Raw genomic sequence first — 25,008 nt, forward strand, 5'->3', positions numbered from 1 at the left:
CGGCTAACTGTCGTACAGACTCCTGTAAGGTGGACGTGGAAACTGGCGTTCGTGGCGTGGAGAATTAGCTGAAAGATTTGAAAACAAAGAAGTGACAAGGTCCAGATGGAATTCGAACTCGGTTTTACAGAGAGTATTCCGAGGCCTTACTCCTTACTTGACCTGTATTTATCGCGAATCACTTGCCCAACGAAAAGTCCCAAGCGAATGGAAGAAAGTGGGAGTGACTCCTATGTATAAGAAAGGTAAAAGAGCTGATCCGCACAGTTACAGACCAGTATCCTTTACATCGGTTTGCTCCAGGTTTCTTGCACACTTTATGAGTTCGAATATGAAAATTTCCTTCAGATAGAAAAGCTTCTGTTCATAAATCATCACGGATTTAGAAAGCATCGCTTGTGTGAAACTAAGCTAGCCCTTTTCTCACATGATATCCTGCAAACCGTGGAGGAAGGGCAATAGGCAGATTCCGTGTTCCTAGATTTTCGAAAGGCATTTGACACGGTGCCACATTGTAGATTACTGGTGGAGGTCCGAGCATACCGTTTAAAGTTTCCAGATACACGACCCAGTATGTAGTCCTCGATGCCTAGTGTACATCAGAGACCAGGGAATCGTCGTTGGTGCCTCAGAAAAGTATGATATGCATCCTCTTCATACATAAATGACCTGATGGACAGGGTGAGCAGCAATTTACGGCTGTTTGCTGATGACGCTGTTGTGTACGGGAAGGTGTCGTCGTTGAGTGACTGTAGGAGGATACGAGGTGACTTGCACAAAATTTCTAGTTGGTTTGATGAGCGGCGCTTGCTCTAAATGTAGAAGAACGTCAGTCACTGCGGATTAGAAGGAAAAAAAGTCTTGTAAAGTACGAATACAGAATACTTCCATTAGATATCCATGCGTAGCGTTGCCGGGCGATATGAAATGCAAGTAGCATGTCAGGTTGGCAGAAAGGAAAGCGACTGTTTACCTTCGATTATTGTGAGAATTGTGCGAACGCGTAGCTCATTCAAAAAAACGGTCTCTTCTTGAGTACTGTTAGACTGTTTGGAATCTCAACGACGTCGGACTAAAGGAAAACATCGAAGGAATTCTGAGGCAGGCCGCTAGATTTCTTATCAGTAGGTCCGATAAGCATTAAAGTATCACGGAGATGCTTCGTGAACTCAACTGGGTATCCCTGGAGGGAAGACTATGCTCTTTCCCCATGGCACTATTGCTCGTATTTAGAGAAACGACATTTGAGGCCGACTGCAGAACGATTCTAATCCCGCCAACCTATATTTGGGGCAAGGATCATGAAGATAAGATGCGAGAAATTACGGCTCGTGCGAATGGCTTTAGACAGTCGTTTCTCTCCCGCTCTATTTGCGAGTGGAACAGAAGAGGAAAGAAAAAGTAGTGGTACAGGGTACCCTCCGCAGAAGTATATTTGCAGGTGTCGAAGATATAATAGATATAAAAGTAAGTGATGGCGGAAAATAAAATCAAGCTTAACTGACGGAAGGAACGCGTCTACGTCTTCACACTGGTGCCGTTATTTTATACGTAACATGCCAGTTTGAATGTTTTACTTCTGATGAAGGCATTCATAGTAGTGCCAAAACCAGGTCAAAAGACTTAATTTTTGCCACCGAGGTCTCTTATTGGTTTAATTTTACTTTATAAACGGTCGCTGACCACGCAGCCATGTTTAAAACTTTAAAATATGAAACCAATTTTCGCTTGACGTGTCACTGCCTGACCTCAGATGTTAAGTCCCACAGTGCTTAGAGCCATTTATTGTCACTGTCAACGATATTGTTACACTGTACTCCGCCAGCTTGTGCCTCTTTTCAGAACCTCATTTAGCCTCGCCCATTTTTGAATGACAGTACGAGACCACATAGAACACCGCAGGAGGACGAGCTCTTGGAACGAGAGGACATTCGGCGAATGGACAGAGTTGCCAGTTCCTCTGACTTAAATCCCATCGAGCTCTCGTCGTATGCGTTGGGGAGACGTATTGAATCAGCGTACACATCACCAACGGTCCTCCATGTTGTCAGCAGCGCTGGTGAAGGAATCGAATGCCCCATCACAAAAACTCCCTTGACATTTCTGCTTTTTAGGCCACCGAACGCTGTATTCGGAATTCATTACAGAACCACCGACACTGAACCATCACTTGCTAAAGGCTAAACTAGAATAATCCAACAAGTATTACAAAGGCGACAGTGAACTCGGAAATTGCATTGTCTCCTGCTTTAACACATAAAAGGTTCTTGTCAAATAAAAGATATTGTTTTTGTCAGAAATTATTTTTACGAAGTTTCTTTTTGAGACCCATCATATTTTTGAGTTGAAACAACTCAGGACAAGGGTGGTTTCTGCCATATCTAATTAGAACAAATTGTGAGTCTTGGATATGACTAAAAGACTGTGCTGAAGTAGTGAAAACGAAAAAAGACGCCAAAGATTGTTCTGATTAAGAAGTCTTTAACTAAGGGACGAATCTAATACAGTCAGAATCTACTTAAATTACAGCAACCTTCACTGGGATTGCTAGACGGGCAGGTGTAGCAGTGTTCCGGGGAACGCCACTTCTGCCACCTCAAGCGCTGTTCACTCGTGAAGTACGAGACCCACCAGTTGATTACCTTCCCGGCGCGTGCAATTTTGCCAATGGTATCGACACAAAATTGTAGACATCCATGACTTTGTTCACTGATGCGGTTGCCGTCACAAGGGAAGGAGTATCTAACAACCACAATAGCTATGTATGGGTGTTGTTACTACTGCACTGGTGTGTTCTACCATCAACAAAGACTTCCTGTAAGTGAGTAGGCTGGCGTCGTTCATGACTGACCGGACTCTATCTTCTGGTTACCACACTTGGTGGACGAAATTATCGAACTTCCTCTATAAAAATAGTGCAGGAAATGTTGGAGAACGTTCCGGTCGGGAAACGATTTTTGATTCAGCATGATGGGAGGGCCCAACGGACGTTTCCATTGATATTACAGAACATTTAGACAATGTTTCACCCCAGTTATTGGATTTGTAGTGACAAGCCAGTACCGAGACCACCGCGTTTTCGTGACCTCATTTCTTTTTGTTGAAGGAGATGAAGCTTTTGCCGTACATGACACCAACAGACATACCAGGACCGCCAGTGGACGATATGGTGAAAGTCCTGGTTGCTTCGACTGTGTTAGATAACCATTAGCACGCAGATGCCGGCTGTGCATTAATGTAAACAGCGACATTTTCAGCAACTTCTTTAACACAAAGTACATCACAGGCTGTCTGAACAAAGTCTCTCTGAACATCACTACCGTTAAAAATTTCATGGACCCCAAGAGGGTAAACGGAGCAACTGTTTTGTCTCATAAAAGGTGTTTATTTTTATGTCCTGTAAACCCTATAAAACTGCTTGTAGGTAGATTTTTATACCATATACGTGACAGTGGCTGTGGTGGTCTACCATGCAGAGCACCAGACTCCGGTCCTATTGGTCTCAGATTGAGTCCCAGAGAGGTGCGACGAATTTTCCTCGTTCCAGTACCTCCAGCACGGGGCAGGTCGACTCATCCTGCTGTCAGATGCGTACCAGAGATCTTCCTCGGAGGTTAAAGTCGGCCGGAATGCTGCTCACGCCACCCTCCCCCTCCATGAGCCGCAGTGAAGAAAGGCTGTACTATGCGTGTACAATCAGGCAAATAGATCACATGTTTGTGCCATTCATTAAACATCACCTCACCCTATACATATATTATGTATTCAATATTTCATCTATAGAAATAAGTTGTCATAAGGAAATGATTTCAATTCGTTTTTCAAAATTCATTGTTCAAGAACAGTCGGAGAAATCGGAGATAGTTACCAGACTTCGGTGTCAGCCGCTAGAAGAAAGACGCTGTGCATCATGGTGAGGTTTACTGGTAAATTACGAGGCCGTACTTTCCAATAAAAGTCCGGTAACTTTCAAATGTTCCCACATACATCACTTGAAATGATCCAGGTGGAAAAATTTGAGACTGTCAACCTAGTCCAGAAACTGACCTCGCGAAAGGAAGAATTTGTAGCACCACCTGAAACAGCCTCAGCCATATACGTAAATGCGACTTCAGAAGTATGAATATAGGTAAGAGTTAATTACGACGGGATAAGTCTTTAGTACTTCACAACTTTGTGAAAACACCGCACCTCGTAGGAATAGGGAGTTAACTGAGAAGTATCGCCAAAATGGAAAGTTCACCAAGTGAGTGAACTATCACACGTAAGTGGGAATTCATTTGTCATAGTTGTGCTTCATCTTAAATCCTCGATAAGTGACAGAATAATGTGTCAACATGTGGTAGCTGTCAATTTCTTTGATTGTGAATCTGTTGATATGCTATTGACCAAATTACATAGAGAGATGTAAGAAATGCTATCTTTAGTATGTTGAGCTACTGAATAACGTGGTCGTGTGTGGACCTATTGACTACCTTGGAAAGTATACTTGCCTGAACGTGTTGTGGCGATAGTTATTCAGTCAAGGTGGCATTAGGACGTACAGCAGACACCTTGGTTTGTTCCTGGATCTACCTTTTAACCAATGATAAAGTAATGAAGACACTTTTCTCTCATTTCTATGTCAAAATAAGAAAGATTAACTGAGTTGACTTTCATCGTAGACTCTGTTACGTCCCTGGAGTGTCAGACAAGTCCACTAGAAAGCTGTTGTGCAATGATTCACGAAGGTTCGGTAAGATAATAACAAACTCTGTATTCAATGTATTGAAAGGGAGCATAAAACGTTCTTGCCAAACTAATTACTGCAACAGTATGAAAGGAGGTCAACACCTGTTGTATATTAGTCATTTCTTTGGGTTCTCTGAGAGGGAACAGTAACAAGTGTCTGGAGACATCAGTTTACGTAGTGTACTTGCTGCAGACGACGTTCTGGGTTTAGGAAGTAGTCTCCCAAGAGGCTGAAAAACAGTATCTTACAAATATATAAGAATCTTCCGCAAAATCCATCACAAAATGTTTGCGAAATCTAACTGCACGGAAATAAAAAATGTCTACAACCCCATTTGGTCTATTTGAAACATTGTCGTTAGAGGTAAGCGTGTAATTACTACGAGTATTGTAATATAAACATTTTCACACTATCCTTAAATCAGGAAGTCTGGAAACGTCATACAATCCACTGAAGAGTGGAAGACTAGCTCTAGAATTAATGTACGTCGTATTTTAGCTTGTTCCCCAATTTACTGTCGTTCAAACTGTCAGAAACTAGGCTGGCTATTAGCTCGAAGAAAGTCGATCACCACCAGCAAAGCTTCCTTCGAAAAGTGGTAGAAGCTTCGAACGTAAATAAATCTGTACACTTCTGACGACGCACTGATAGGACTTTACGGTTCATTTGCTAATTTACTCTGTGCGGTAGCTTCTGTGAGACAGTTTTCGATCAATATTAATTGTCCACGGTCACATCTGATACTTCAAGAATGTATTTATTTAACTACGTCGACAGAATCCTTGCTAAATTGGCGATGTTGGAAGCGGTCCAGACCTGGAACACCATCAAAGAAATTCTTTCCAGACATCATGTTTTCTTTGTGCATATTTTACTGTCTACTAACAAGAATTTAATGTAACAACAAATAACTACCTCATGGAATATGACTTTCTACATCGAGAGCCTTAAGAGCATGACCGTGAATTACGTGTGACACATTCCAGTCTCGATCCTGTCGAAACATGCAACACCGCCTATGGTTGCCGACTTCGTCATTACGTTCAGGAGTGAAATAAAATTACGCACAAGGTCTGCGACATGAGGTAAACTTGATGAGACCTATGCCACTGGTGAACAGGTCGCTAAAACAACTGGTCGCTTTACTGTTCAAAAATTCTTATTATTGACGCGTTTCGACATAGCCCATCAATAAAGCACCAAAAATAAAAGTCTTCATATAAAGTATGGGGTCACACGTGTCAGCAGTCAACGTCAGTAGTCAACTGACTACGGTACATTGTATGAACACTTCTTGTGTTGAAGTTCTGATGACGAGTTCTGCCCGAAACGCGTCGATTAGTGGGAACCTTTGAGAAGCAAGTGGCCAGTTATTTTAGCGAATTATTCAGTAGTGGCATAAATCGTCTCATGTTCACTGTTACGAGTGTGTACGACTTGTACTTTCATTTTTGAAATAGCATCATCAACGACAAACGTCGGCTGTCCAGGATGGTTATAATTAAACTTTTACTATTTTTAATGTCCCCTATTTAAAAAAAACAGTGATCACAGGACAACTAAACTCTGTAGAAACATTTGTAAGGACATGCCTAAGAGAAACAACGAATAAACGATTGAATGAAGCACATGCTGATTTCCACAAGAGATGGTAACATTTATTAATTGCGTGCCATGTTTACGTTCCAGGTTACAGACGTTGCTCAAAGTTACGACCATCTGCATCCACGACAGCCTGTAACCGCACTGGAGATACCGTTTCACAATCGCTCGCAACACTTTTCGAACAATGGACCATGGAATGTTCAGCAGTCGTGACACAGCTCGCGCATTGCTTGAAGATCGCACATTGCGTCCACCATTCACACACATGGCAGCAGTAACTTCTTCAACAGTTTGTGGCACAATTGACTGTCAGCCTGTCCCAGGACCAACTCCCAAATCGCCACTTAATTCCATATTCGGAATCATTTTCTTCAACTGCGGTGCGGGAGGAGGACCTTTCCGTATTCCTTTAATGCTTCGATACTCGCGAAGAGCAGTGGCACTATTGCTGTTGTTTTGACAAAATAACTTTATCAGTAAGGCCTTGCTCATCTTGCTCAGATCCCTGTCGACTGTCTGCAACTGTTCTGTACACTGATGTTTTTGCTTCAACGTACGTTGCCGAACCAGTACCAGCACCTAACGGCAAGTCATGACACTAACACTACGAACAACGCAAAGCATGCAGCGCACAATCTGAACATCATTCCTATAAAGTTGGGTACCCATACGGTAAATAGTTTTACCTTTCCACTGATTCAAGTAGCGAAAGTAGTATTATAATAACCCTGTACTACAAATTGTAATTCATCGGTCACATTTCTCAGTTGAAGAATTGTTAACAGAATTCGCACGACCGTTGCTGACGAATTGATACGCACGGAGATGGTATCTTTAATGAATATTATGACGTTTCCTATTAATTTTCGATCATTCATTATTGTCTTTATATGGCTTTTTTCGTTTTAATCAATGTTTCCTCATCTACTGGTAATCAATGTTTCCTCATTTCATATTAATTTTCGATCATTCATTATTGTCTTTATATGGATTTTTTGAGGTTAATTAATGATTCATCTCCCACGCTAATCTCCTTTACCCAGTCATACCTTTGCTCGTAATAGCAAAGGTTTCTATTAAGTATCTTCGTTGTTTCCGATAGCTTATAATAACTTACATAAATTGTCAAGCTATGTTTTCTTCTTTAAGCACCACATACCACTAAATTTCAATTTCTTACTCTGTTACTCTGTTTCGTGCCTACAGAACATTACAATAAGAATACAAAGTTACAACAAAGGCAATATTTGATTTTAATAAACATATTTCATTACTTGTTGCATCAGTTTAATCTTGTTTTGTAAGATTTTGTTAATCGGTGTTTCTGTTTTGATGTTAATATAAAGTAGTCCCTCACTTTCACAGTTCTTCGACGACCTCAAATGGTTCGACCCTAATGACGGCTTCATTAGAACCGTTGCCGAGCTCTCCAACCAAACCGTCTATTTCTATGTATTCGACTACAGAGGAGACATCATTCGCACAAATCCATGGGGTAAGTACAATAATCACAATATTACCTGTAACTGTCACTAATGTTATAACGTCAATGTTGCTCCTCTTCTTGCTTTACAGATGTTACCAAATAACACTAAAGATAATGTTATCCAATCCTCTGATATTCCACTCCCGGAAGCCTACTATTAGCGTTGCTGTTCATGTATCGATTGCAATAATCTTGGTCACCTCTTTTAATGCTATGTGCTTAGTAGCGTACACTAAAAACAGGACAAAGTTTCCTTGTTCAGTCAATCGTTTCAAACATTTCCTTTCCGCACTAGTTACGTTATTAGATTACACAAGCTGACGAGCCGCTTTCTTAATCGCCCATTTCACAACATTTCTTTTGCCACACTGGACTCGCATGTGAAAGGATGGCTGTTCAGATTCCCATCCGGGCATCCAGATTTATGTTTCCCACAATTCCTCTAAATCGCTTCCAGCATAGTTCCTATGAAAAGAGCATGACACCCCCCCTCTTTCCCTCCCCTCCCCCCGTAATTTTCTCAAATTACAAACTCGTTAAATAGAAGTATAAAAAATACACCTCAGACAGAAAAATGACCGTATCATGAAGGAATTAACCGAATGGTATGAAAGTCGGTAGGTACGGCGGACATGTATAGAAAAACGAGATAAGCAGAGAACAAGTACTTCATTTGGCGGTCACTCTGGCTGCTTCTGCTATACTGCTTCTGTCGAATGTGTGGATGCTGCCGATGCTATCTCTGGTGAACGAAGTCGCCAACAGTGGTCCGCGCAGCCGGTGCCGCCGTCTGTCTCCGCTGCAGACTCGCAATCAGCACTCCTCTGGGTAGCCTTCTTCTTCCAAGTAGAAGTTCCGCGTCTAACTTCCCACATCTACCTTTTGCTACCGGTTCTCAAGCACATGGCTGACGAAGAAACACATGCTTGGAGCTCCCATGAAAACTGCCTAACATGCAATAAATCTGAGACCGACTATGGTAATAGTTGGGAATTACAGTTGTAATTCGAACAGTATTAGATTCATATGCTGGACGAGAAAACCCCAACTGCCGCGGTTGCTAACAGTTGCTGCTAATGTAATTGCTCTTCCAAACAGCATCCAATTTCAGCAAAACCAGTTGCATCCTAACCTTCGGTTACTCGTGCTTTAGGTACGTGGGCTATGCACGACTCCATTAATAAAATACATAGGAATACAAAATAAAAGTTGAACGAATTATTTAATAACAAGGGTTCTATTCTAACATCTGTAACTGATACAGACGACAGAGAATTAGACTGAATAATGTTTATTCAAGAAAGGGCATCTCATATAAACGGGAAGTGGTCCTACGATATTCAATTAAAATACAGATAGAAAATATCCTTAGCAAATGCAGTAAAATTACATCGACAGCGTTACTAGAATGATAGCAGAAACCGCAAACTTAATATTCATCAAAGACTCATGAAAAATAAATTCATTTCATGGTCACAATTCACGAAATATTCATTAGCTCAAAACAGTTCAGAGGTCAACATGATGATTCACAAAATGAAACACGCGATACCAAGAATAATAACTCACACTCCGCCTATCTTCCCCCATGAACCATGGACCTTGCCGTTGGTGGGGAGGCTTGCGTGCCTCAGCGATACAGATGGCCATACCGTAGGTGCAACCACAACGGAGGGGTATCTGTTGAGAGGCCAGACAAACGTGTGGTTCCTGAAGAGGGGCAGCAGCCTTTTCAGTAGTTGCAGGGGCAACAGTCTGGATGATTGACTGATCTGGCCTTGTAACATTAACCAAAACGGCCTTGCTGTGCTGGTACTGCGAACGGCTGAAAACAAGGGGAAACTACAGCCGTAATTTTTCCCGAGGACATGCAGCTTTACTGTATGATTAAATGATGATGGCGTCCTCTTGGGTAAAATATTCCGGAGGTAAAATAGTCCCCCATTCGGATCTCCGGGCGGGGACTACTCAAGAGGACGTCGTTATCAGGAGAAAGAAAACTGGCATTCTACGGATCGGAGCGTGGAATGTCAGGTCCCTTAATCGGGCAGGTAGGTTAGAAAATTTAAAAAGGGAAATGGATAGGTTAAAGTTAAATATAGTGGGAATTAGTGAAGTTCGGTGGCAGGAGGAACAAGACTTTTGGTCAGGTGATTACAGGGTTATAAATACAAAATCAAATAGGGGTAATGCAGGAGTAGGTTTAATAATGAATAAAAAAATAGGAGTGCGGGTTAGCTACTACAAACAGCATAGTGAACGCATTATTGTGGTCAAGATACACACAAAGCCCATGCCTACTACAGCAGTACAAGTTTATATGCCAACTAGCTCTGCAGATGATGAAGAAATTGATGAAATGTATGACGAGATAAAAGAAATTATTCAGGCAGTGAAGGGAGACAAAAATTTAATAGTCATGGGTGACTGGAATTCGTCAGTAGGAAAAGGGAGAGAAGGAAACATAGTAGGTGAATATGGTTTGGGGGGAAGAAATGAAAGAGGAAGCCGCCTTGTAGAATTTTGCACAGAGCATAACTTAATCATAGCTAACACTTGGTTCAAGAATCATAAAAGAAGGTTGTATACCTGGAAGAATCCTGGAGATACTAATAGGTATCAGATAGATTATATAATGGTAAGACAGAGATTTAGGAACCAGGTTTTAAATTGTAAGACATTTCCAGGGGCAGATGTGGATTCTGACCACAATCTGTTGGTTATGAACTGCAGATTGCAACTGAAGAAACTGCAAAAAGGTGGGAATTTAAGGAGATGGGACCTGGATAAACTGAAAGAACCAAAGGTTGTACAGAGTTTCAGGGAGAGCATAAGGGAACAATTGACAGGAATGGGGGAAAGAAATACAGTAGAAGAAGAATGGGTAGCTCTGAGGGATGAAGTAGTGAAGGCAGCAGAGGATCAAGTAGGTAAAAAGACGAGGGCTAGTTGAAATCCTTGGGTAACAGAAGATATATTGAATTTAATTGATGAAAGGAGAAAATATAAAAATGCAGTAAATGAAGAAGGCAAAAGGGAATACAAACGTCTCAAAAATGAGATCGACAGAAAGTGCAAAATGGCTAAGCAGGGATGGCTAGAGGACAAATGTAAGGATGTAGAGGCTTGTCTCACTAGGGGTAAGATAGATACTGCCTACAGGAAAATTAAAGAGACCTTTGGAGAGAAGAGAACCACTTGTATGGATATCAAGAGCTCAGATGGCAACCCAGTTCTAAGCAAAGAAGGGAAAGCAGAAAGGTGGAAGGAGTATATAGAGGGTTTATACAAGGGCGATGTACTTGAGGACAGTATTATGGAAATGGAAGAGGATGTAGATGAAGATGAAATGGGAGATATGATACTGCGTGAAGAGTTTGACAGAGCACTGAAAGACCTGAGTCGAAACAAGGCCCTGGAGTAGACAACATTCCATTAGAACTACTGATGGTCTTGGGAGAGCCAGTCATGACAAAACTCTACCATCTGGTGAGCAAGATGTATGAGACAGGCGAAATACCCACAGACTTCAAGAAGAATATAATAATTGCAATCCCAAAGAAAGCAGGTGTTGACAGATGTGAAAATTACCGAACTATCAGTTTAATAAGTCACAGCTGCAAAATACTAACACGAATTCTTTACAGACGAATGGAAAAACTGGTAGAAGCGGACCTCGGGGAAGATCAGTTTGGATTCCGTGGAAATGTTGGAACACGTGAGGCAATACTAACCTTACGACTTATCTTAGAAGAAAGATTAAGAAAAGGCAAACCTACGTTTCTAGCATTTGTAGACTTAGAGAAAGCTTTTGACAACGTTAACTGGAATACTCTCTTTCAAATTCTGAAGGTGGCAGGGGTAAAATACAGGGAGCGAAAGGCTATTTACAATTTGTACAGAAACCAGATGGCAGTTATAAGAGTCGAGGGGCATGAAAGGGAAGCAGTGGTTGGGAAAGGAGTGAGACAGGGTTGTAGCCTATCCCCGATGTTATTCAATCTGTATATTGAGCAAGCAGTAAAGGAAACAAAAGAAAAATTCGGAGTAGGTATTAAAATTCATGGAGAAGAAGTAAAAACTTTGAGGTTCGCCGATGACATTGTAATTCTGTCAGAGACAGCAAAGGACTTGGAAGAGCAGTTGAACGGAATGGACAGTGTCTTGAAAGGAGGATATAAGATGAACATCAACAAAAGCAAAACGATGATAATGGAATGTAGTCAAATTAAATCTGGTGATGCTGAGGGAATTAGATTAGGAAATGAGACACTTAAAGTAGTAAAGGAGTTTTGCTACTTAGGGAGTAAAATAACCGATGATGGTCGAAGTAGAGAGGATATAAAATGTAGACTGGCAATGGCAAGGAAATCGTTTCTGAAGAAGAGAAATTTGTTAACATCGAGTATAGATTTAAGTGTCAGGAAGTCGTTTCTGAAAGTATTTGTATGGAGTGTAGCCATGTATGGAAGTGAAACATGGACGATAACCAGTTTGGACAAGAAGAGAATAGAAGCTTTCGAAATGTGGTGCTACAGAAGAATGCTGAAGATAAGGTGGGTAGATCACGTAACTAATGAGGAGGTATTGAATAGGGTTGGGGAGAAGAGAAGTTTGTGGCACAACTTGACTAGAAGAAGGGATCGGTTGGTAGGACATGTTTTGAGGCATCAAGGGATCACAAATTTAGCATTGGAGGGCAGCGTTGAGGGTAAAAATCGTAGAGGGAGACCAAGAGATCAATACACTAAGCAGATTCAGAAGGATGTAGGTTGCAGTAGGTACTGGGAGATGAAGAAGCTTGCACAGGACAGAGTAGCACGGAGAGCTGCATCAAACCAGTCTCAGGACTGAAGACCACAACAACAACAACACTCCGCCTATCTTAGTTCCATAGCACAAACTGGAAAAGTTACAGTCCTACGTGGGAGCATGTTCAGACCTCTTAAACTATAGGTTTCTTCAGAACTTGAAGTATGTTAGCGGCTGTCATCAATCGCCAAACGAAAGAATACCACTTGTTACCACAGGCAGGTCTGTTCTCACCAATCACATTTGTAAAAAGTGTCCAGTATCTCTCCCTTGAGCTCTTCATTCGAAAAGCCCCCGGTTTCACTTGGCTTCCATAGTTTCCCCTACTGTCTGTATTTCCATTGGGTGAAGGTGTTTCCCGCCAAAAATACACGTTCTTAAGATCTGTAGACATGATTTAATTCAACTTGAACATAGGACTAAACCAGTATATTGCAACAATATTTAAATAAAAAATGTAAACATTTCGATATACTCAGATCATTTACAACGAATATAAATAAAGTGATTCTTGAGTTTCTCCCGGCGTATTTGATAATCAAAATATCCACGGGTGTACTGCCGGTCTACAGTGTCGGAAAATCACGCTCTGGAGTATGAACGCACGAGGATTCTGGTACAGACGTCGAGATACTGGGACAGCGTTGTTAGAGAGGCCATCGAAATTCGCACCAATGACGACCTCATAAACCGTGACTGTGGCTTTAAACTTAGCAAGGCTTGGGAACCAGCGATTGGGTTAATCAAGAGTAAATCGAGCAAATGTATAGTTGTGACGACCACGGCGGACAGAGCCATCACACCGACGTCATTTCAGACGCCGTCGCAATCTGTTCCACCGCGCGACCGTGGCGCGGGGCGCGGAAGGCGGAGTGAGCGCGCCGCGGGCGGAGGGTATTTAAATCGGCCGCCGCCGCGATCGAACCCAGTTCCCCCTGAGCAGCCATAGTGTACGGATCTCCGTGCCGGCACGTTCACAGGAGCTCAGTCCGTCAGTTCACCTGATGATGGCAACATGTATGATCGCCGAAATATTGTGCCCGTTGGACACTGTAGACCGGCAGTACACCCGTGGATATTTTGAATAAAAATAAAGGTTTATCCATATTGGATAAGTCAGTATTCTTGCACAAGTAAGCTCATGACAAATGATGACAAACTGCCTTTAAACATTGCTCAAACAACTGTATATACCTGCTTGTCAGAAACATCTTTTGAGACTCTTTTACAGCAGTGATGTCATTTGAGACATGCGGCTGACTACTTGTTAAATTACCATGGTTTTCTATTATCAACTGCAATAGACATTTAAATGAAGTTACTGATAAAACAGTAAACTGTTCATTAAATGAATACACAAGTAGAACAAAATTTGAGATATTTATGCTGTATTCGTTTAATTGTATGACTATGGAGGCTGCGATGTTGTTCAAATGTGTGTGAAATCTTATTGGACTTAACTACTAAGGTCATCAGTCCCTAAGCTTACACACTACTTAACCTAAATTATCCTAAGGACAAACACACACACCCATGCCCAAGGGAGGACTCGAACCTCCGCCGGGACCATCCGAAATGTCCATGACTGCAGCGCCGTAGACCGCTCGACTAATCCCGAGCGGCGGAGGCTGCGATGTTCTGCGGAAAATTTGCGTAATGAAAAGATATATAAAACATAATAAATCAGGAAATAAAATATATACAGATTCATAGCTTTCACAGATGATAGCTAAGTGCAGTGTTATCATAGATATCATATATCGAAATTGCATGAAATGTTTAAAAGTTGTTATTTCAAAGGTTCATTGTGAAAATATTTATTTACTGTGAAATATTAAATCTGTAGTTTTAGCCATATTGAAAATATTGTCGTGTCACTGGATAAACCGCATTTTTCTGAGATCGCAGATGTATTCAGGTTTGCTTTAATAGTTGACTATAAAATATTATAGGCTGTCAAAGAGCTGTAAGAAGCCATAATTCAGCTTGTCAGACACTCCATGATTTCTAGGAGCACTGTCTGTCCTCTTAAGCAACCGTCCTTCGTCAAAATTCCCCATTCAGCCGTGCCCCATTTCAACAGGACAACTCTCGTACTCCTACTGCTGCCACTTCCCGAACATGCATTGCAGCTGTTGGCACTCTGCTGTGGCCAGTCTCATTGTTCAATCTCTCCCCTATCGCGATGTGTGGGATGCTATAGAGCATGTCATCAAGCCTCCAACTCCACCCAGCAAATTGTAGGATCCGTGCCCTCAGGTGCAAGCAGATTGCGATGTAGTATCACAGTACTATATCCGAGATTTGTACAACTCCATGCTGCACGTCTTGATTCTTGTATTCACAACCTTAGGGGCTCAACACTTTACCAGCACATACGTTTGTGTCCATGTAACACGATACGTGCTGGTCCTTCCAAGTTTAAAGTGTAATCATTTCTTAAATGTATCATCTAACTTCCTGCCAACAATGATCGCAATCCGCCTTGTCCTTCTGGGAGCAGCTCTATTTACATCTACATCTACGTTTATACTCCGCAAGCCACCCACTGTCATTATCTCCATCTCCTGTTCCAGTCGCGTATGGTTCGCGGGAAGAACGACTGCCGGAAAGCCTCCGTGCGCACTCGAATCTCTCTAATTCTACATTCGTGATCTCCTCGGGAGGTATAAGTAGGGGGAAGCAATATATTCGATACCTCATCCAGAAACGCACCCTCTCGAAACCTGGACAGCAAGCTACACCGCGATGCAGAGCGCCTTTCTTGCAGAGTCTGCCACTTGAGTTTGCTAAACATCTCCGTAACGCTATCACGTTTACCAAATAAACCTGTGACGAAACGCGCCGCTCTTCTTTGGATCTTCTCTATCTCCTCCGTCAACCCGACCTGGTGCGGATCCCACACTGATGAGCAATACTCAAGTATAGATCGAACGAGTGTTTTGTAAGCCACCTCCTTTGTCGATGAACTACATTTTCTAAGGACTCTCCCAATGAATCTCAACCTGGTACCCGCCTTACCAACAATTAATTTTACATGATCATTCCACGTCAAATCGTTCCGCACGCATACTCCCAGATATTTTACAGAAGTATCTGCTACCAGTGTTTGTTCCGATGATGAGTGTATTTACGTTTCGTAATATGTAGTCACAACCGTCACACCACCATCCTAGTAGAGATGGAACCAAACTGCCACTCTATTTAAGACATCTTTGAATAGAAAATCATGGGCCTTGATATAATTAGATGATAATGATCTGAAAATGGCTCGAAATGATGTGGGAAGAGAGCACATATTCTGCCAGGACATACATAACACATCTGCTACTTACTTTTTTCTTTAGCAGAAAAGATGAAAATGTCAAAGCCTAAAGTGTGTGTGTGTGTGTGTGTGTGTGTGTGTGTAATAGGGCGTCTGGGCAAAAGAATAAAGTCATGATTTTCTTGATATGTCCAGTATATTTGTTTGGATGTGAACAAAACCAAATATTTTCTATTTGTAATTGTTTTTTCAGGGGTTTCACATGCGGGAGAGTTACCATTGCTTTTCTACGGAAAAAATCAAGAGTATAACTTCGATCCTGAATCAGAAGAAGACAAAGTGCGCAGAAATATGCTGCGGCTCTGGACGAATTTCGCAAAATATGGGTACGTGTTTTTTCTGCTTGAAACTTGGATCCATGAAAATGCCCGTTTTCGGAAAGAGAGTGCACATTTACTGCATTATAATCACTAGTTACCGTATACTGCCAGAGTACGAGAAGCCAGCTGCAGCTGAAACTAAGAGCATTAATAAACCTTTTAGAAACCAGGTGACTCGAGAGAATCCGAGAATTCTAATGTTAAATAACAGCTTCAGACTTTACCGGGAATAGTGAACATCACCTGGGGATTACTCAGAACAGGAAACTTGGTGCAGCACAAAGTCAACATTTTGTTGACTTTATCCTACATAATACATTGCACTGCTCCAGACCGACTACACTCCGACTACATTCTGTCACTACGTTAAAATGCCTCAACGTAAAACGATAGATACTCACTTTATACAGGCATAGAGGACAGACAAACATATCAGTAGGAATATCAATCAACATAAAGTAATAGGGACGGAATGTACTGCTGTACCAGTATGACGGGAGTTAGGTCCACTGACTGAACATGGCAGCCAGTGTCATATACCAAAAAGCAAAGGAGACATAGCGATTTGACTCTGAATGTCCGTACCCCAGTACATAACTGTTACATTTATCTCTCTTTCTGTTGCCTGAATATCTTACTATCCCTTCTTTAGTTTACACTCAAGTTACGTAAAAGATAATGAATGTGAGTCTTGTGATGTGCAAAGGAACACCGATTTAACTGCAGATTTGATTCGATAGTGTAAAATACGTGCTAAACAGTGTGAACACGTTATTTTTTATTCATTCAGTGTCAGTGGTAGACCGTGACTCGTACCACAACGATGCAGTTACTTGGACTGGTACGTCGTCACCCGACTTATTCTGCCAGTAGCTTTTGTGCTGGCTGGTAACGAATATAAATTGCCCCCCAGTCGTGCCAAGACTGTTGCCTGATTTCAACGTATTAAGCATTAGGGAACGATTAACAAGAATGGGGAAAAGAAATACAGTGGAGGAAGAATGAGTAGCTTTGAGAGACGAAATAGTGAAGGTAGCAAAGGATCAAGTAGGTAAAAAGACGAGGGCTAATAGAAATCCTTGGGTAACAGAAGAGATATTGAATTTAATTGTTGAAAGGAGAAAATATAAAAATGCAGTAAGTGAAGCAGGAAAAAAGGAATACAAACGTGTCAAAAATGAGATCGACAGGAAGTGCAAAATGGCTAAGCAGGGATGGCTAGAGGACAAATGTAAGGATGTAGAGGCGCATATCACTAGGGGTAAGATAGATATTGCCTACAGGAAAATTAAAGAGACCTTTGGGGGAAAGAGAATCACTTGCATGAATATCAGGAGCTCAGATGGAAACCCAGTTCTAAGCAAAGAAGAGAAAGCAGAAAGGTGGAAGCAGTATATGGAGGGTCTACACAAGGGCGATATTCTTGAGGAATATATTACAGAAATGGAAGAGAATGTAGATGAAGTCGAAACAGGTACCCGGGAGTAGACAACATTCCATTAGAACTACTGACAGCCTTGAGAGAGCCAGGTCTAACAAAACTCTACCATCTAGTGAGCAAGATGTATGAGACAGGAGAAATACCCTCAGACTTCAAGAAGAATATAATAATTCCAATTCCAAAGAAAGCAGGCGTAGACAGATGTGAAAATTACCGATCTATCAGTTTAATAAGCCACGGCTGCGAAATATTCACACGAATTCTTTACAGACGAATTGAAAAACTGGTATAAGCCGACATCGGGCAAGATCAGTTTGGATTCCGTAGAAATGTTGGAACACGTGAGGCAATACTGACCCTACGACTTATCTTAGAAGCTAGATTAAGGAAAGGCAAACCTACGTTTCTAGCGCTTGCAGACTTAGAGAAAGCTTTTGACAATGTTGACTGGAATACTCTCTTTCAGATTCTGAAGGTGGCAGGGGTAAAATACAGAGAGCGAAAGGCTATTTACAATTTGTACAGAAACCAGATGGCAGTTATAAGAGTCGATGGGTATGAAAGGGAAGCAGTGGTTAGGAAGGGAGTGAGACAGGGTTGTAGCCTATCCCCGATGTTATTCAATCTGTATATTGAGCAAGCAGTAAAGGAAACAAAAGAAAAATTCGGAGTAGGAATTAAAATCCACAGAGAAGAAATTAAAACTCTGAGGTTCGCCGATGACATTGCAATTCTGTCAGAGACAGCAAAGAACCTGGCCGAGCAGCTGAACGGAATGGACAGTGTCTTGAAAAGAGGATATAAGATGAACACCAACAAAAGCAAAACGATGATAATGGAATGTAGTCGAATTAAGTCTGGTGATGCTGAGTGAATTAGATTAGGAAATGAGACACTTAAAGTAGTAAAGGAGTTTTGCTATTTGGGGAGCAAAATAACTGATGATGGTAGAAGTAGAGAGGATATAAAATGTAAACTGACAATGGCAAGGAAAGCGTTCCTGAAGAAGAGAAATTTGTTAACATCGAGTATAGATTTAAATGTCAGGAAGTCGTTTCTGAAAGTATTTGTATGGAGTGTGGCCATGTATGGAAGTGAAACGTGGACGATAAATAGTTTGGACAAGAAGAGAATAGAAGCTTTCGAAATGTGGTGCTACAGAAGAATGCTGAAGATAAGGTGGGTAGATCACGTAACTAATGAGGAGGTATTGAATAGGATTGGGGAGAAGAGAAGTTTGTGGCACAACTTGACTAGAAGAAGGGATCGGTTGGTAGGACATGTTTTGAGGCATCAAGGAATCACAAATTTAGCATTGGAGGGCAGCGTTGAGGGTAAAAATCGTAGAGGGAGACCAAGAGATGAATACACTAAGCAGATTCAGAAAGATGTAGGTTGCAGTAAGTACTGGGAGATGAAGAAGCTTGCACAGGATAGAGTAGCATGGAGAGCTGCATCAAACCAGTCTCAGGACTGAAGACCACAACAACAACGACTACTTCCTTTACTTGTACAAAAGTCGTTCAAAAAGTTTTGCACAGTCGGCTCTAATTTTTTTTATTGTTTGCAGGAGGAGAATGAAATTTTTTGTGAACATACTTGGGAACATTTAGCTATACATTGAGCCTACTCAATGTAGCCTCCATCAGCTGTGACGCATCTGGCCCAACTTTCTTTCCATGATGTAAATGCACTTTGGTAAAAATCTGAGGATTGACTTTTACACCATCATTTGACACAGGAAATAAGGTTTTTCTCACTATCAAATCTTTTACCGCGCAGGTGGGCCTTCAGATGACCAAAGAGGTAAAAATCAGACAGAGCCAAGACCGGACCATAGGGAGGATGAGGAACAATTTTCCAACCCATTTTTCTGATTTTCTCCTGCGTCATATGAACTGTATGGGGTTTGGTATTGTTATGGTGTAGTCCCCATTACGGTCGGAGGAAGGCAATGGCAAACCATCTCCACTAGGACCTTGCCTAGAAAGGCGGCGCGGGTCTCCCGCGCCGCTCCCCCTACGCTCTGTAAAGGAGTATGGGACTCATCATCATCATCATGGTGTAGTCTGATAAGCTGACCCTGAAGCTGTGATCTGTGGGTCTTGATGGCACGTCGCCCCTTGTCCAATGACAAACAGTAACAGTCCCAGTTAATTGTGGAGCCAGGTCTCCTTATTCATATCACTCACTGGCGTCGCTGGCCTACCGCTGGATACTGCTGTGATCCACTGTGTCCTGCCCATAAAAAGGGAGCAACATTCTGTGAATCGGTGGGGCAGAGTCTTCGCCGGTCTTGAAGAGGAACTCCATCACCGACCCTTGTCGCAACCTGACACCTACTTCACGGTCTATTATGGCTCACCTGTAAACAAAAGAAAATACTTTTATATAGCAACTTATAGCTAAATGTTCCAAGTACGTCCACAAAATATTTCATTCTCCTCCTGGAAAAAATTAAAAAAATAGTGACGACTGTGCACTGGTTCCAATTTGTTCAATTTGTTATTAGTAAATACCTTGTGATGAAAACTTTTAGCAAGAAATTTAGTCCTGCTCTTTACATTTATTTGATAATATCTCGAGAAAATAGAAGGATTATGCGTGTATTGTGTGTCTCAACAGGAACCCAACCCCTGAGGCTGATCCTGTGATTTGGGAACCGTACGACCAGAGCAGCCGCAGCTACCTGCTGATGCAGGCCAACTTTACACTCGCCCACGACAGGATTGGTGAGCGCCTGGGATTCTGGAGAGAGAACGTGCCACTGCTGCCATTTCCCGACACCCAGTGATACACCATAAGAGGTACAAGCACAGCATGGGCAAAAACATTTTTGTGAAAATTCTTTTAATTATATTGGAACATTCTTGCTAGAATATTGGAACACTGGTAGACTACCGTCTCCAGAAGAATTATAACAAAATTTTGAAAATATCGAAAGAATGAAGGAAGTTCAATATTGACGATGATAAATTATCACTTATGTCTACATTAATTCTACAGACGCTTACCTTTCCAGAGTTAAGTAAATACGATTTCTGTTTCCTGTTACAGATATGCACAGACAAAGGAGGAAAGGAAAAACATCAGACTACAGCTGAGTACTGAGTGTCAGCAAAGAACTCACCCAAGAATTTGAGCCAGATACCTCTTATGCATATCTACTGAACCACTGTGAAACCCATCACGTAAAATTGATCGCCAATGCGGTTTCAGGCGTCAATTCATATAATTCAGACACATTCACCACATAAATATCAAGAAATATCTGTAGGCATTGGAAGTGCAGCGGATAGTTACAAACTGCAATAATGCGTGGCATACATTAATGTATATTGTACAAAGGATTTTTTCAGTAATCCTTTCTTTCAGTACAGAGAATTTTGAATACAAATATTATGCACTAATTCACTGTGTCACTTGTTATTTACTCATACACGATAATCCTGAGCCGCTTACCAACTAAGTCACTTTTGTTCTATTTGCTCTAAAGGAAGAGCCATGAAATGTCAACAGAGATCAGCTACCACCACTGGCAGAATGATAAGAAGAATACTCTCATATTCGAATGCAATTATTGTTATTACCAACCAATTCCTCTCACTGTTCATTGTGTACAAGTACTTATGGATTTTCTTCTTTTCAACAGCAGAACAGCGTTGTGATATAGCACTAGCTACCATGTTGGAGCAGGGCACACATCTATTCCAGCATCTATTGGCTGCCCCAACCATCGAGCCACAGCAGTTACTATACAGGTTACGAGATATATATGATCAAGACACATGAACTGCAGTTAATTGGTGTTACTCTGTGTCACAACATATAATTTGACTGTCTGCAGATCAAAGCATGTAAATGTAGGCATAAGGACAGAGAGTGATTGCCAGGTAATAATGGAAATTGAGAATCGCAAACACAGTGTTAAAGTGCAGTTTAATCAAAGAGTTGGAGTAAGTTACGTTGTGTAATGTCCAACATCAGTGCTCCAATTACTACAGAGTATAACCCATCTCTTCTAGACATAAAGTGCTTGGGTTTGAAGCTATCATAAAGATGTATAGTTATGAAACACTCGAGGTAGCAGCTGGAGACTCTTCTATTTATCCGAGTCATTCAAGCATTATGAACTTATATGACGGAGGGTGTGCACTACGGGCTGCCTACAACACACTGAGAGAGTGACAGCCATATGTTAAAGCCGTATTCAGTGATTTTCTGTGTAATCTGCATGAACACAGTGGACATGTGAATAACTAAGAGTAGTGAATTATTTCATGTGTCTACACAGTAACAAAGTTAGATACTGCCCACTACAACAGATATCTTCAACCACTCCTTAACCACAAGCGTTTTCCCTGAGGCCAGAAAAACGGGATTAGTAAAGCCACTTCCTAAAAACGACGTCCCTGCAGCACCATCCGATTCCTGACCTATTTGCGTTCTTCCCGCACGGTTTGAGGCCTTAGAATATATTTATAGTCCGTGACTGGCTAACAAATTACCTAACTACAAAGAACCTACTAGATGAATACCATTCAGGTAGACATAAGCATCACAGCACAACATGGGCCTTGATGAAGGCAACAGATGATCTTAAGCTTGCACAAGAGGCAACTATCATTTATTTCTTAGACTTCAGTAAGGAATTTAACCATGTTCACTTTGCCATTTTACTTACCAGTGTTAACATACAATATCTCACCAAGTGCATTGCAATGGTTTCGCTAATACCTGTCGTCTCGTCTGCAGCGCGTCATGTCTGGAACCACAAAGTCATAATGGAGGAAAGTAATATCAGATGCCCAAGGATTCAATATTAGGTCCAGTACCCTTTTCATTATATGCAAATTCTGTGTCATCGGTTTCGTTCTTCTGCAAATACGACAAGTACTCTGATTTCCATCAGTTGTATCCAAGTGAAAAGCCAATAAACGTGAAGATAGCAGTAGAGAATCTCAGTACCGATCTGAGTCCACTGTCAAAATGAATACAGGCTATAACATTAAACCCCAGCTCATCCATAATCACTACTCTACATGGTATTGGGATAGAATGTGTTGCAAATACTGTTTCTTAGTGTGGGAAATACCTAGCAGTGGCAAGAGGAAGTGGCAAATATAGGCTTAAACAACGTTCCTTAGCCGAGTCACTTTCTAAATTAAGTGGTGATGGAGCTTTTATTAAGAGTTTACACTACTACCGGAGTGAACTCATATTTTCAGTCTGTTAATACACACCCCGTGATCACTGTCTACATTCAATGTTGCAGTATTTGTGTGGAAGACCACTTCACTTGGAAGCAATACCAAACTTTGATTTATATACCATGTATAGTTTTTAATATGTATACCATTAGCGATTCTTGTGTGTGTGTGTGTGTGTGTGTGTGTGTGTGTAACCATGACCACATTTTATGAGGAGTAACAGTAATGTGGTCGTAGAGATCGTGTTTTTAACACCTGGGCGCTTATACGATGATTACATCTCTCTTTATAAGGCACACTGGTACCACTCACAAGAAAAACAATTGAAGCACGTCCATCGAACGTGTTGGGGTGTAAGGTTTGTGTGGTCTACCTTCCAACATGTGCAAAAAAAATTAACTATGTCTGGTCATGAGGGACGTATGGTTTTGTCGTGGGAGATTGAGTGCACCGATAGCTGTAAGGGAATGAAGGATTTTGTGTGGAAAATTATATCTATTCACAAGAGGGATACAGATATTGATATTTCCAGAGGCACAGTCACCAGGGAAAAGTATTTCTGATACTTTGCTCGTTGTCGAATGTCATCAGATTGTGACTGCAATCGTAATATTTAATTGTAATTACAGTGATAAATATGTTGTTGCTTTCCTTGAACGGAACCATTTTGCGTGTGGGGCGCGTGGCGGAAGTAGCCTATGTTTGGAATGAGTGGACATTTTCAGCTTAAGGCTCTTGCGAGTGGCAGGTACAAAAAAAGTTCCAGCCAGATGGCTAGTCGATTCCTTCACCGCAGATGCAGGGGCAAGTCCCAGGAGTGCCCTCTGAATACCTAAATAGCAAACTAATACTCAGTATGCATTGGGCTGTCTGCGCATCACCTCTATTGCATGTATTCTCCGTGGATAATTGAGCATTTCACTATCGATCACTGCCAAGGGTTGGCGCTGGACTTATGGGGTGATAACGCTCGAATTTCTGCCACTTCAGTCATTCCTGGATGTCCTCCATCACAGGGGATGATGGTGCACTATGGTATACACACTCGCCCACGAAAGAGTCTGTGGTTGTAACGTATGTTTTCTTTGACCTCTGAGCGTTGGTGATGGTAGTGTATGAGTGGATTGGCGTGCTGGGTGTGAACATTGGGCAGGGGCGTGCGGGATATGAGAGTGTCTCAGCAATCTGCAACATCTAGCCATGATCACCACTGCTACAGTTTAGATCGTTTCGTTTAAGTGTTTTATATTTAGTGCTTCTCCATACAATGAATTGAACTCTCCTTGTAGTGGTCTCTAGCCTATCATGTAGTAGGCCCTTCCTCCTCCTTTAGAAATATTGCCCTTTAAATACTGTATCGGAACGTCAAATTAGCGATTGGTCAATTTCTTGTTTCTGATAGTAGCTGTTGCGAGCGCGCATCTGTCCCATCCCTTCCACAAATTTTTTGAGGACATATCACCGAACTGAGTTTAAATCTGAAATTTTCAGCTATCTCAAACGTATGGACTTCCTACCAGATGACCTAACTGTGCTAGTGTCCACCAATACAAAGCAACAAGGAAAAAATCCAGTAGGATTTGGAAACAGGGCAGTTGCAGGATCGAATAATGCCAAATATACCAGTCCTAGTATCCACCAATAGGATGAAAGGAGAAACTGGGTTCACACAAAGGGTGTCGATGTAGTTAATTAGTCGATCAATCTGGTAGTGTGAGGGAATATTTCTGAAACAGCCACAGCTGGGGTTTCATCAGGTATCCACCAAAGTGGAATCCCACATGTCGAGCGTAATTCGTTCCAGAAACTTACTTGTAGTGCGAAACACTAGTTAAGCGAAACAATTTATCCCACATGAATTAATCTAAAGTAAGATAAGCGTTCCATACAGAAAAAGTACTGATAGTTTTATCTTATGCATCACATTCTTTAAAAAAATGATACATAGAGTATTATGTACTTTGATATTCACAATACATAACTGACTCTTTTTTACTAGCAAGCTTTCTATAGTCATTGGCTGCTGCTAACGCTTCTACACTTGGCGAAAATGCGACACAGCATTATCATTAAATAA

At 41.5% G+C, this 25,008-nt stretch overlaps 1 protein-coding gene across 1 annotated transcript in view; it reads left to right on the top strand.

The window, feature by feature from the left end:
- LOC126253185 (cholinesterase-like) overlaps positions 1 to 21,131 on the top strand; it is a 97,295-nt gene extending 76,164 nt beyond the window's left edge. Inside the window, exons 8-11 of the mRNA XM_049954348.1 lie at positions 7,703 to 7,832; positions 16,154 to 16,286; positions 20,347 to 20,528; positions 20,779 to 21,131. Coding sequence (XP_049810305.1) covers positions 7,703 to 7,832; positions 16,154 to 16,286; positions 20,347 to 20,515 — 432 coding nt within the window. The 3' untranslated portion in view covers positions 20,516 to 20,528; positions 20,779 to 21,131. The remainder of the gene's footprint in view (positions 1 to 7,702; positions 7,833 to 16,153; positions 16,287 to 20,346; positions 20,529 to 20,778) is intronic.
- The last annotated feature ends 3,877 nt before the right edge of the window (positions 21,132 to 25,008 follow it).

This window comes from Schistocerca nitens, chromosome 4 (genome assembly GCF_023898315.1).
Source record: "Schistocerca nitens isolate TAMUIC-IGC-003100 chromosome 4, iqSchNite1.1, whole genome shotgun sequence".
Classification (NCBI taxonomy): Eukaryota; Metazoa; Arthropoda; class Insecta; order Orthoptera; family Acrididae; genus Schistocerca; species Schistocerca nitens.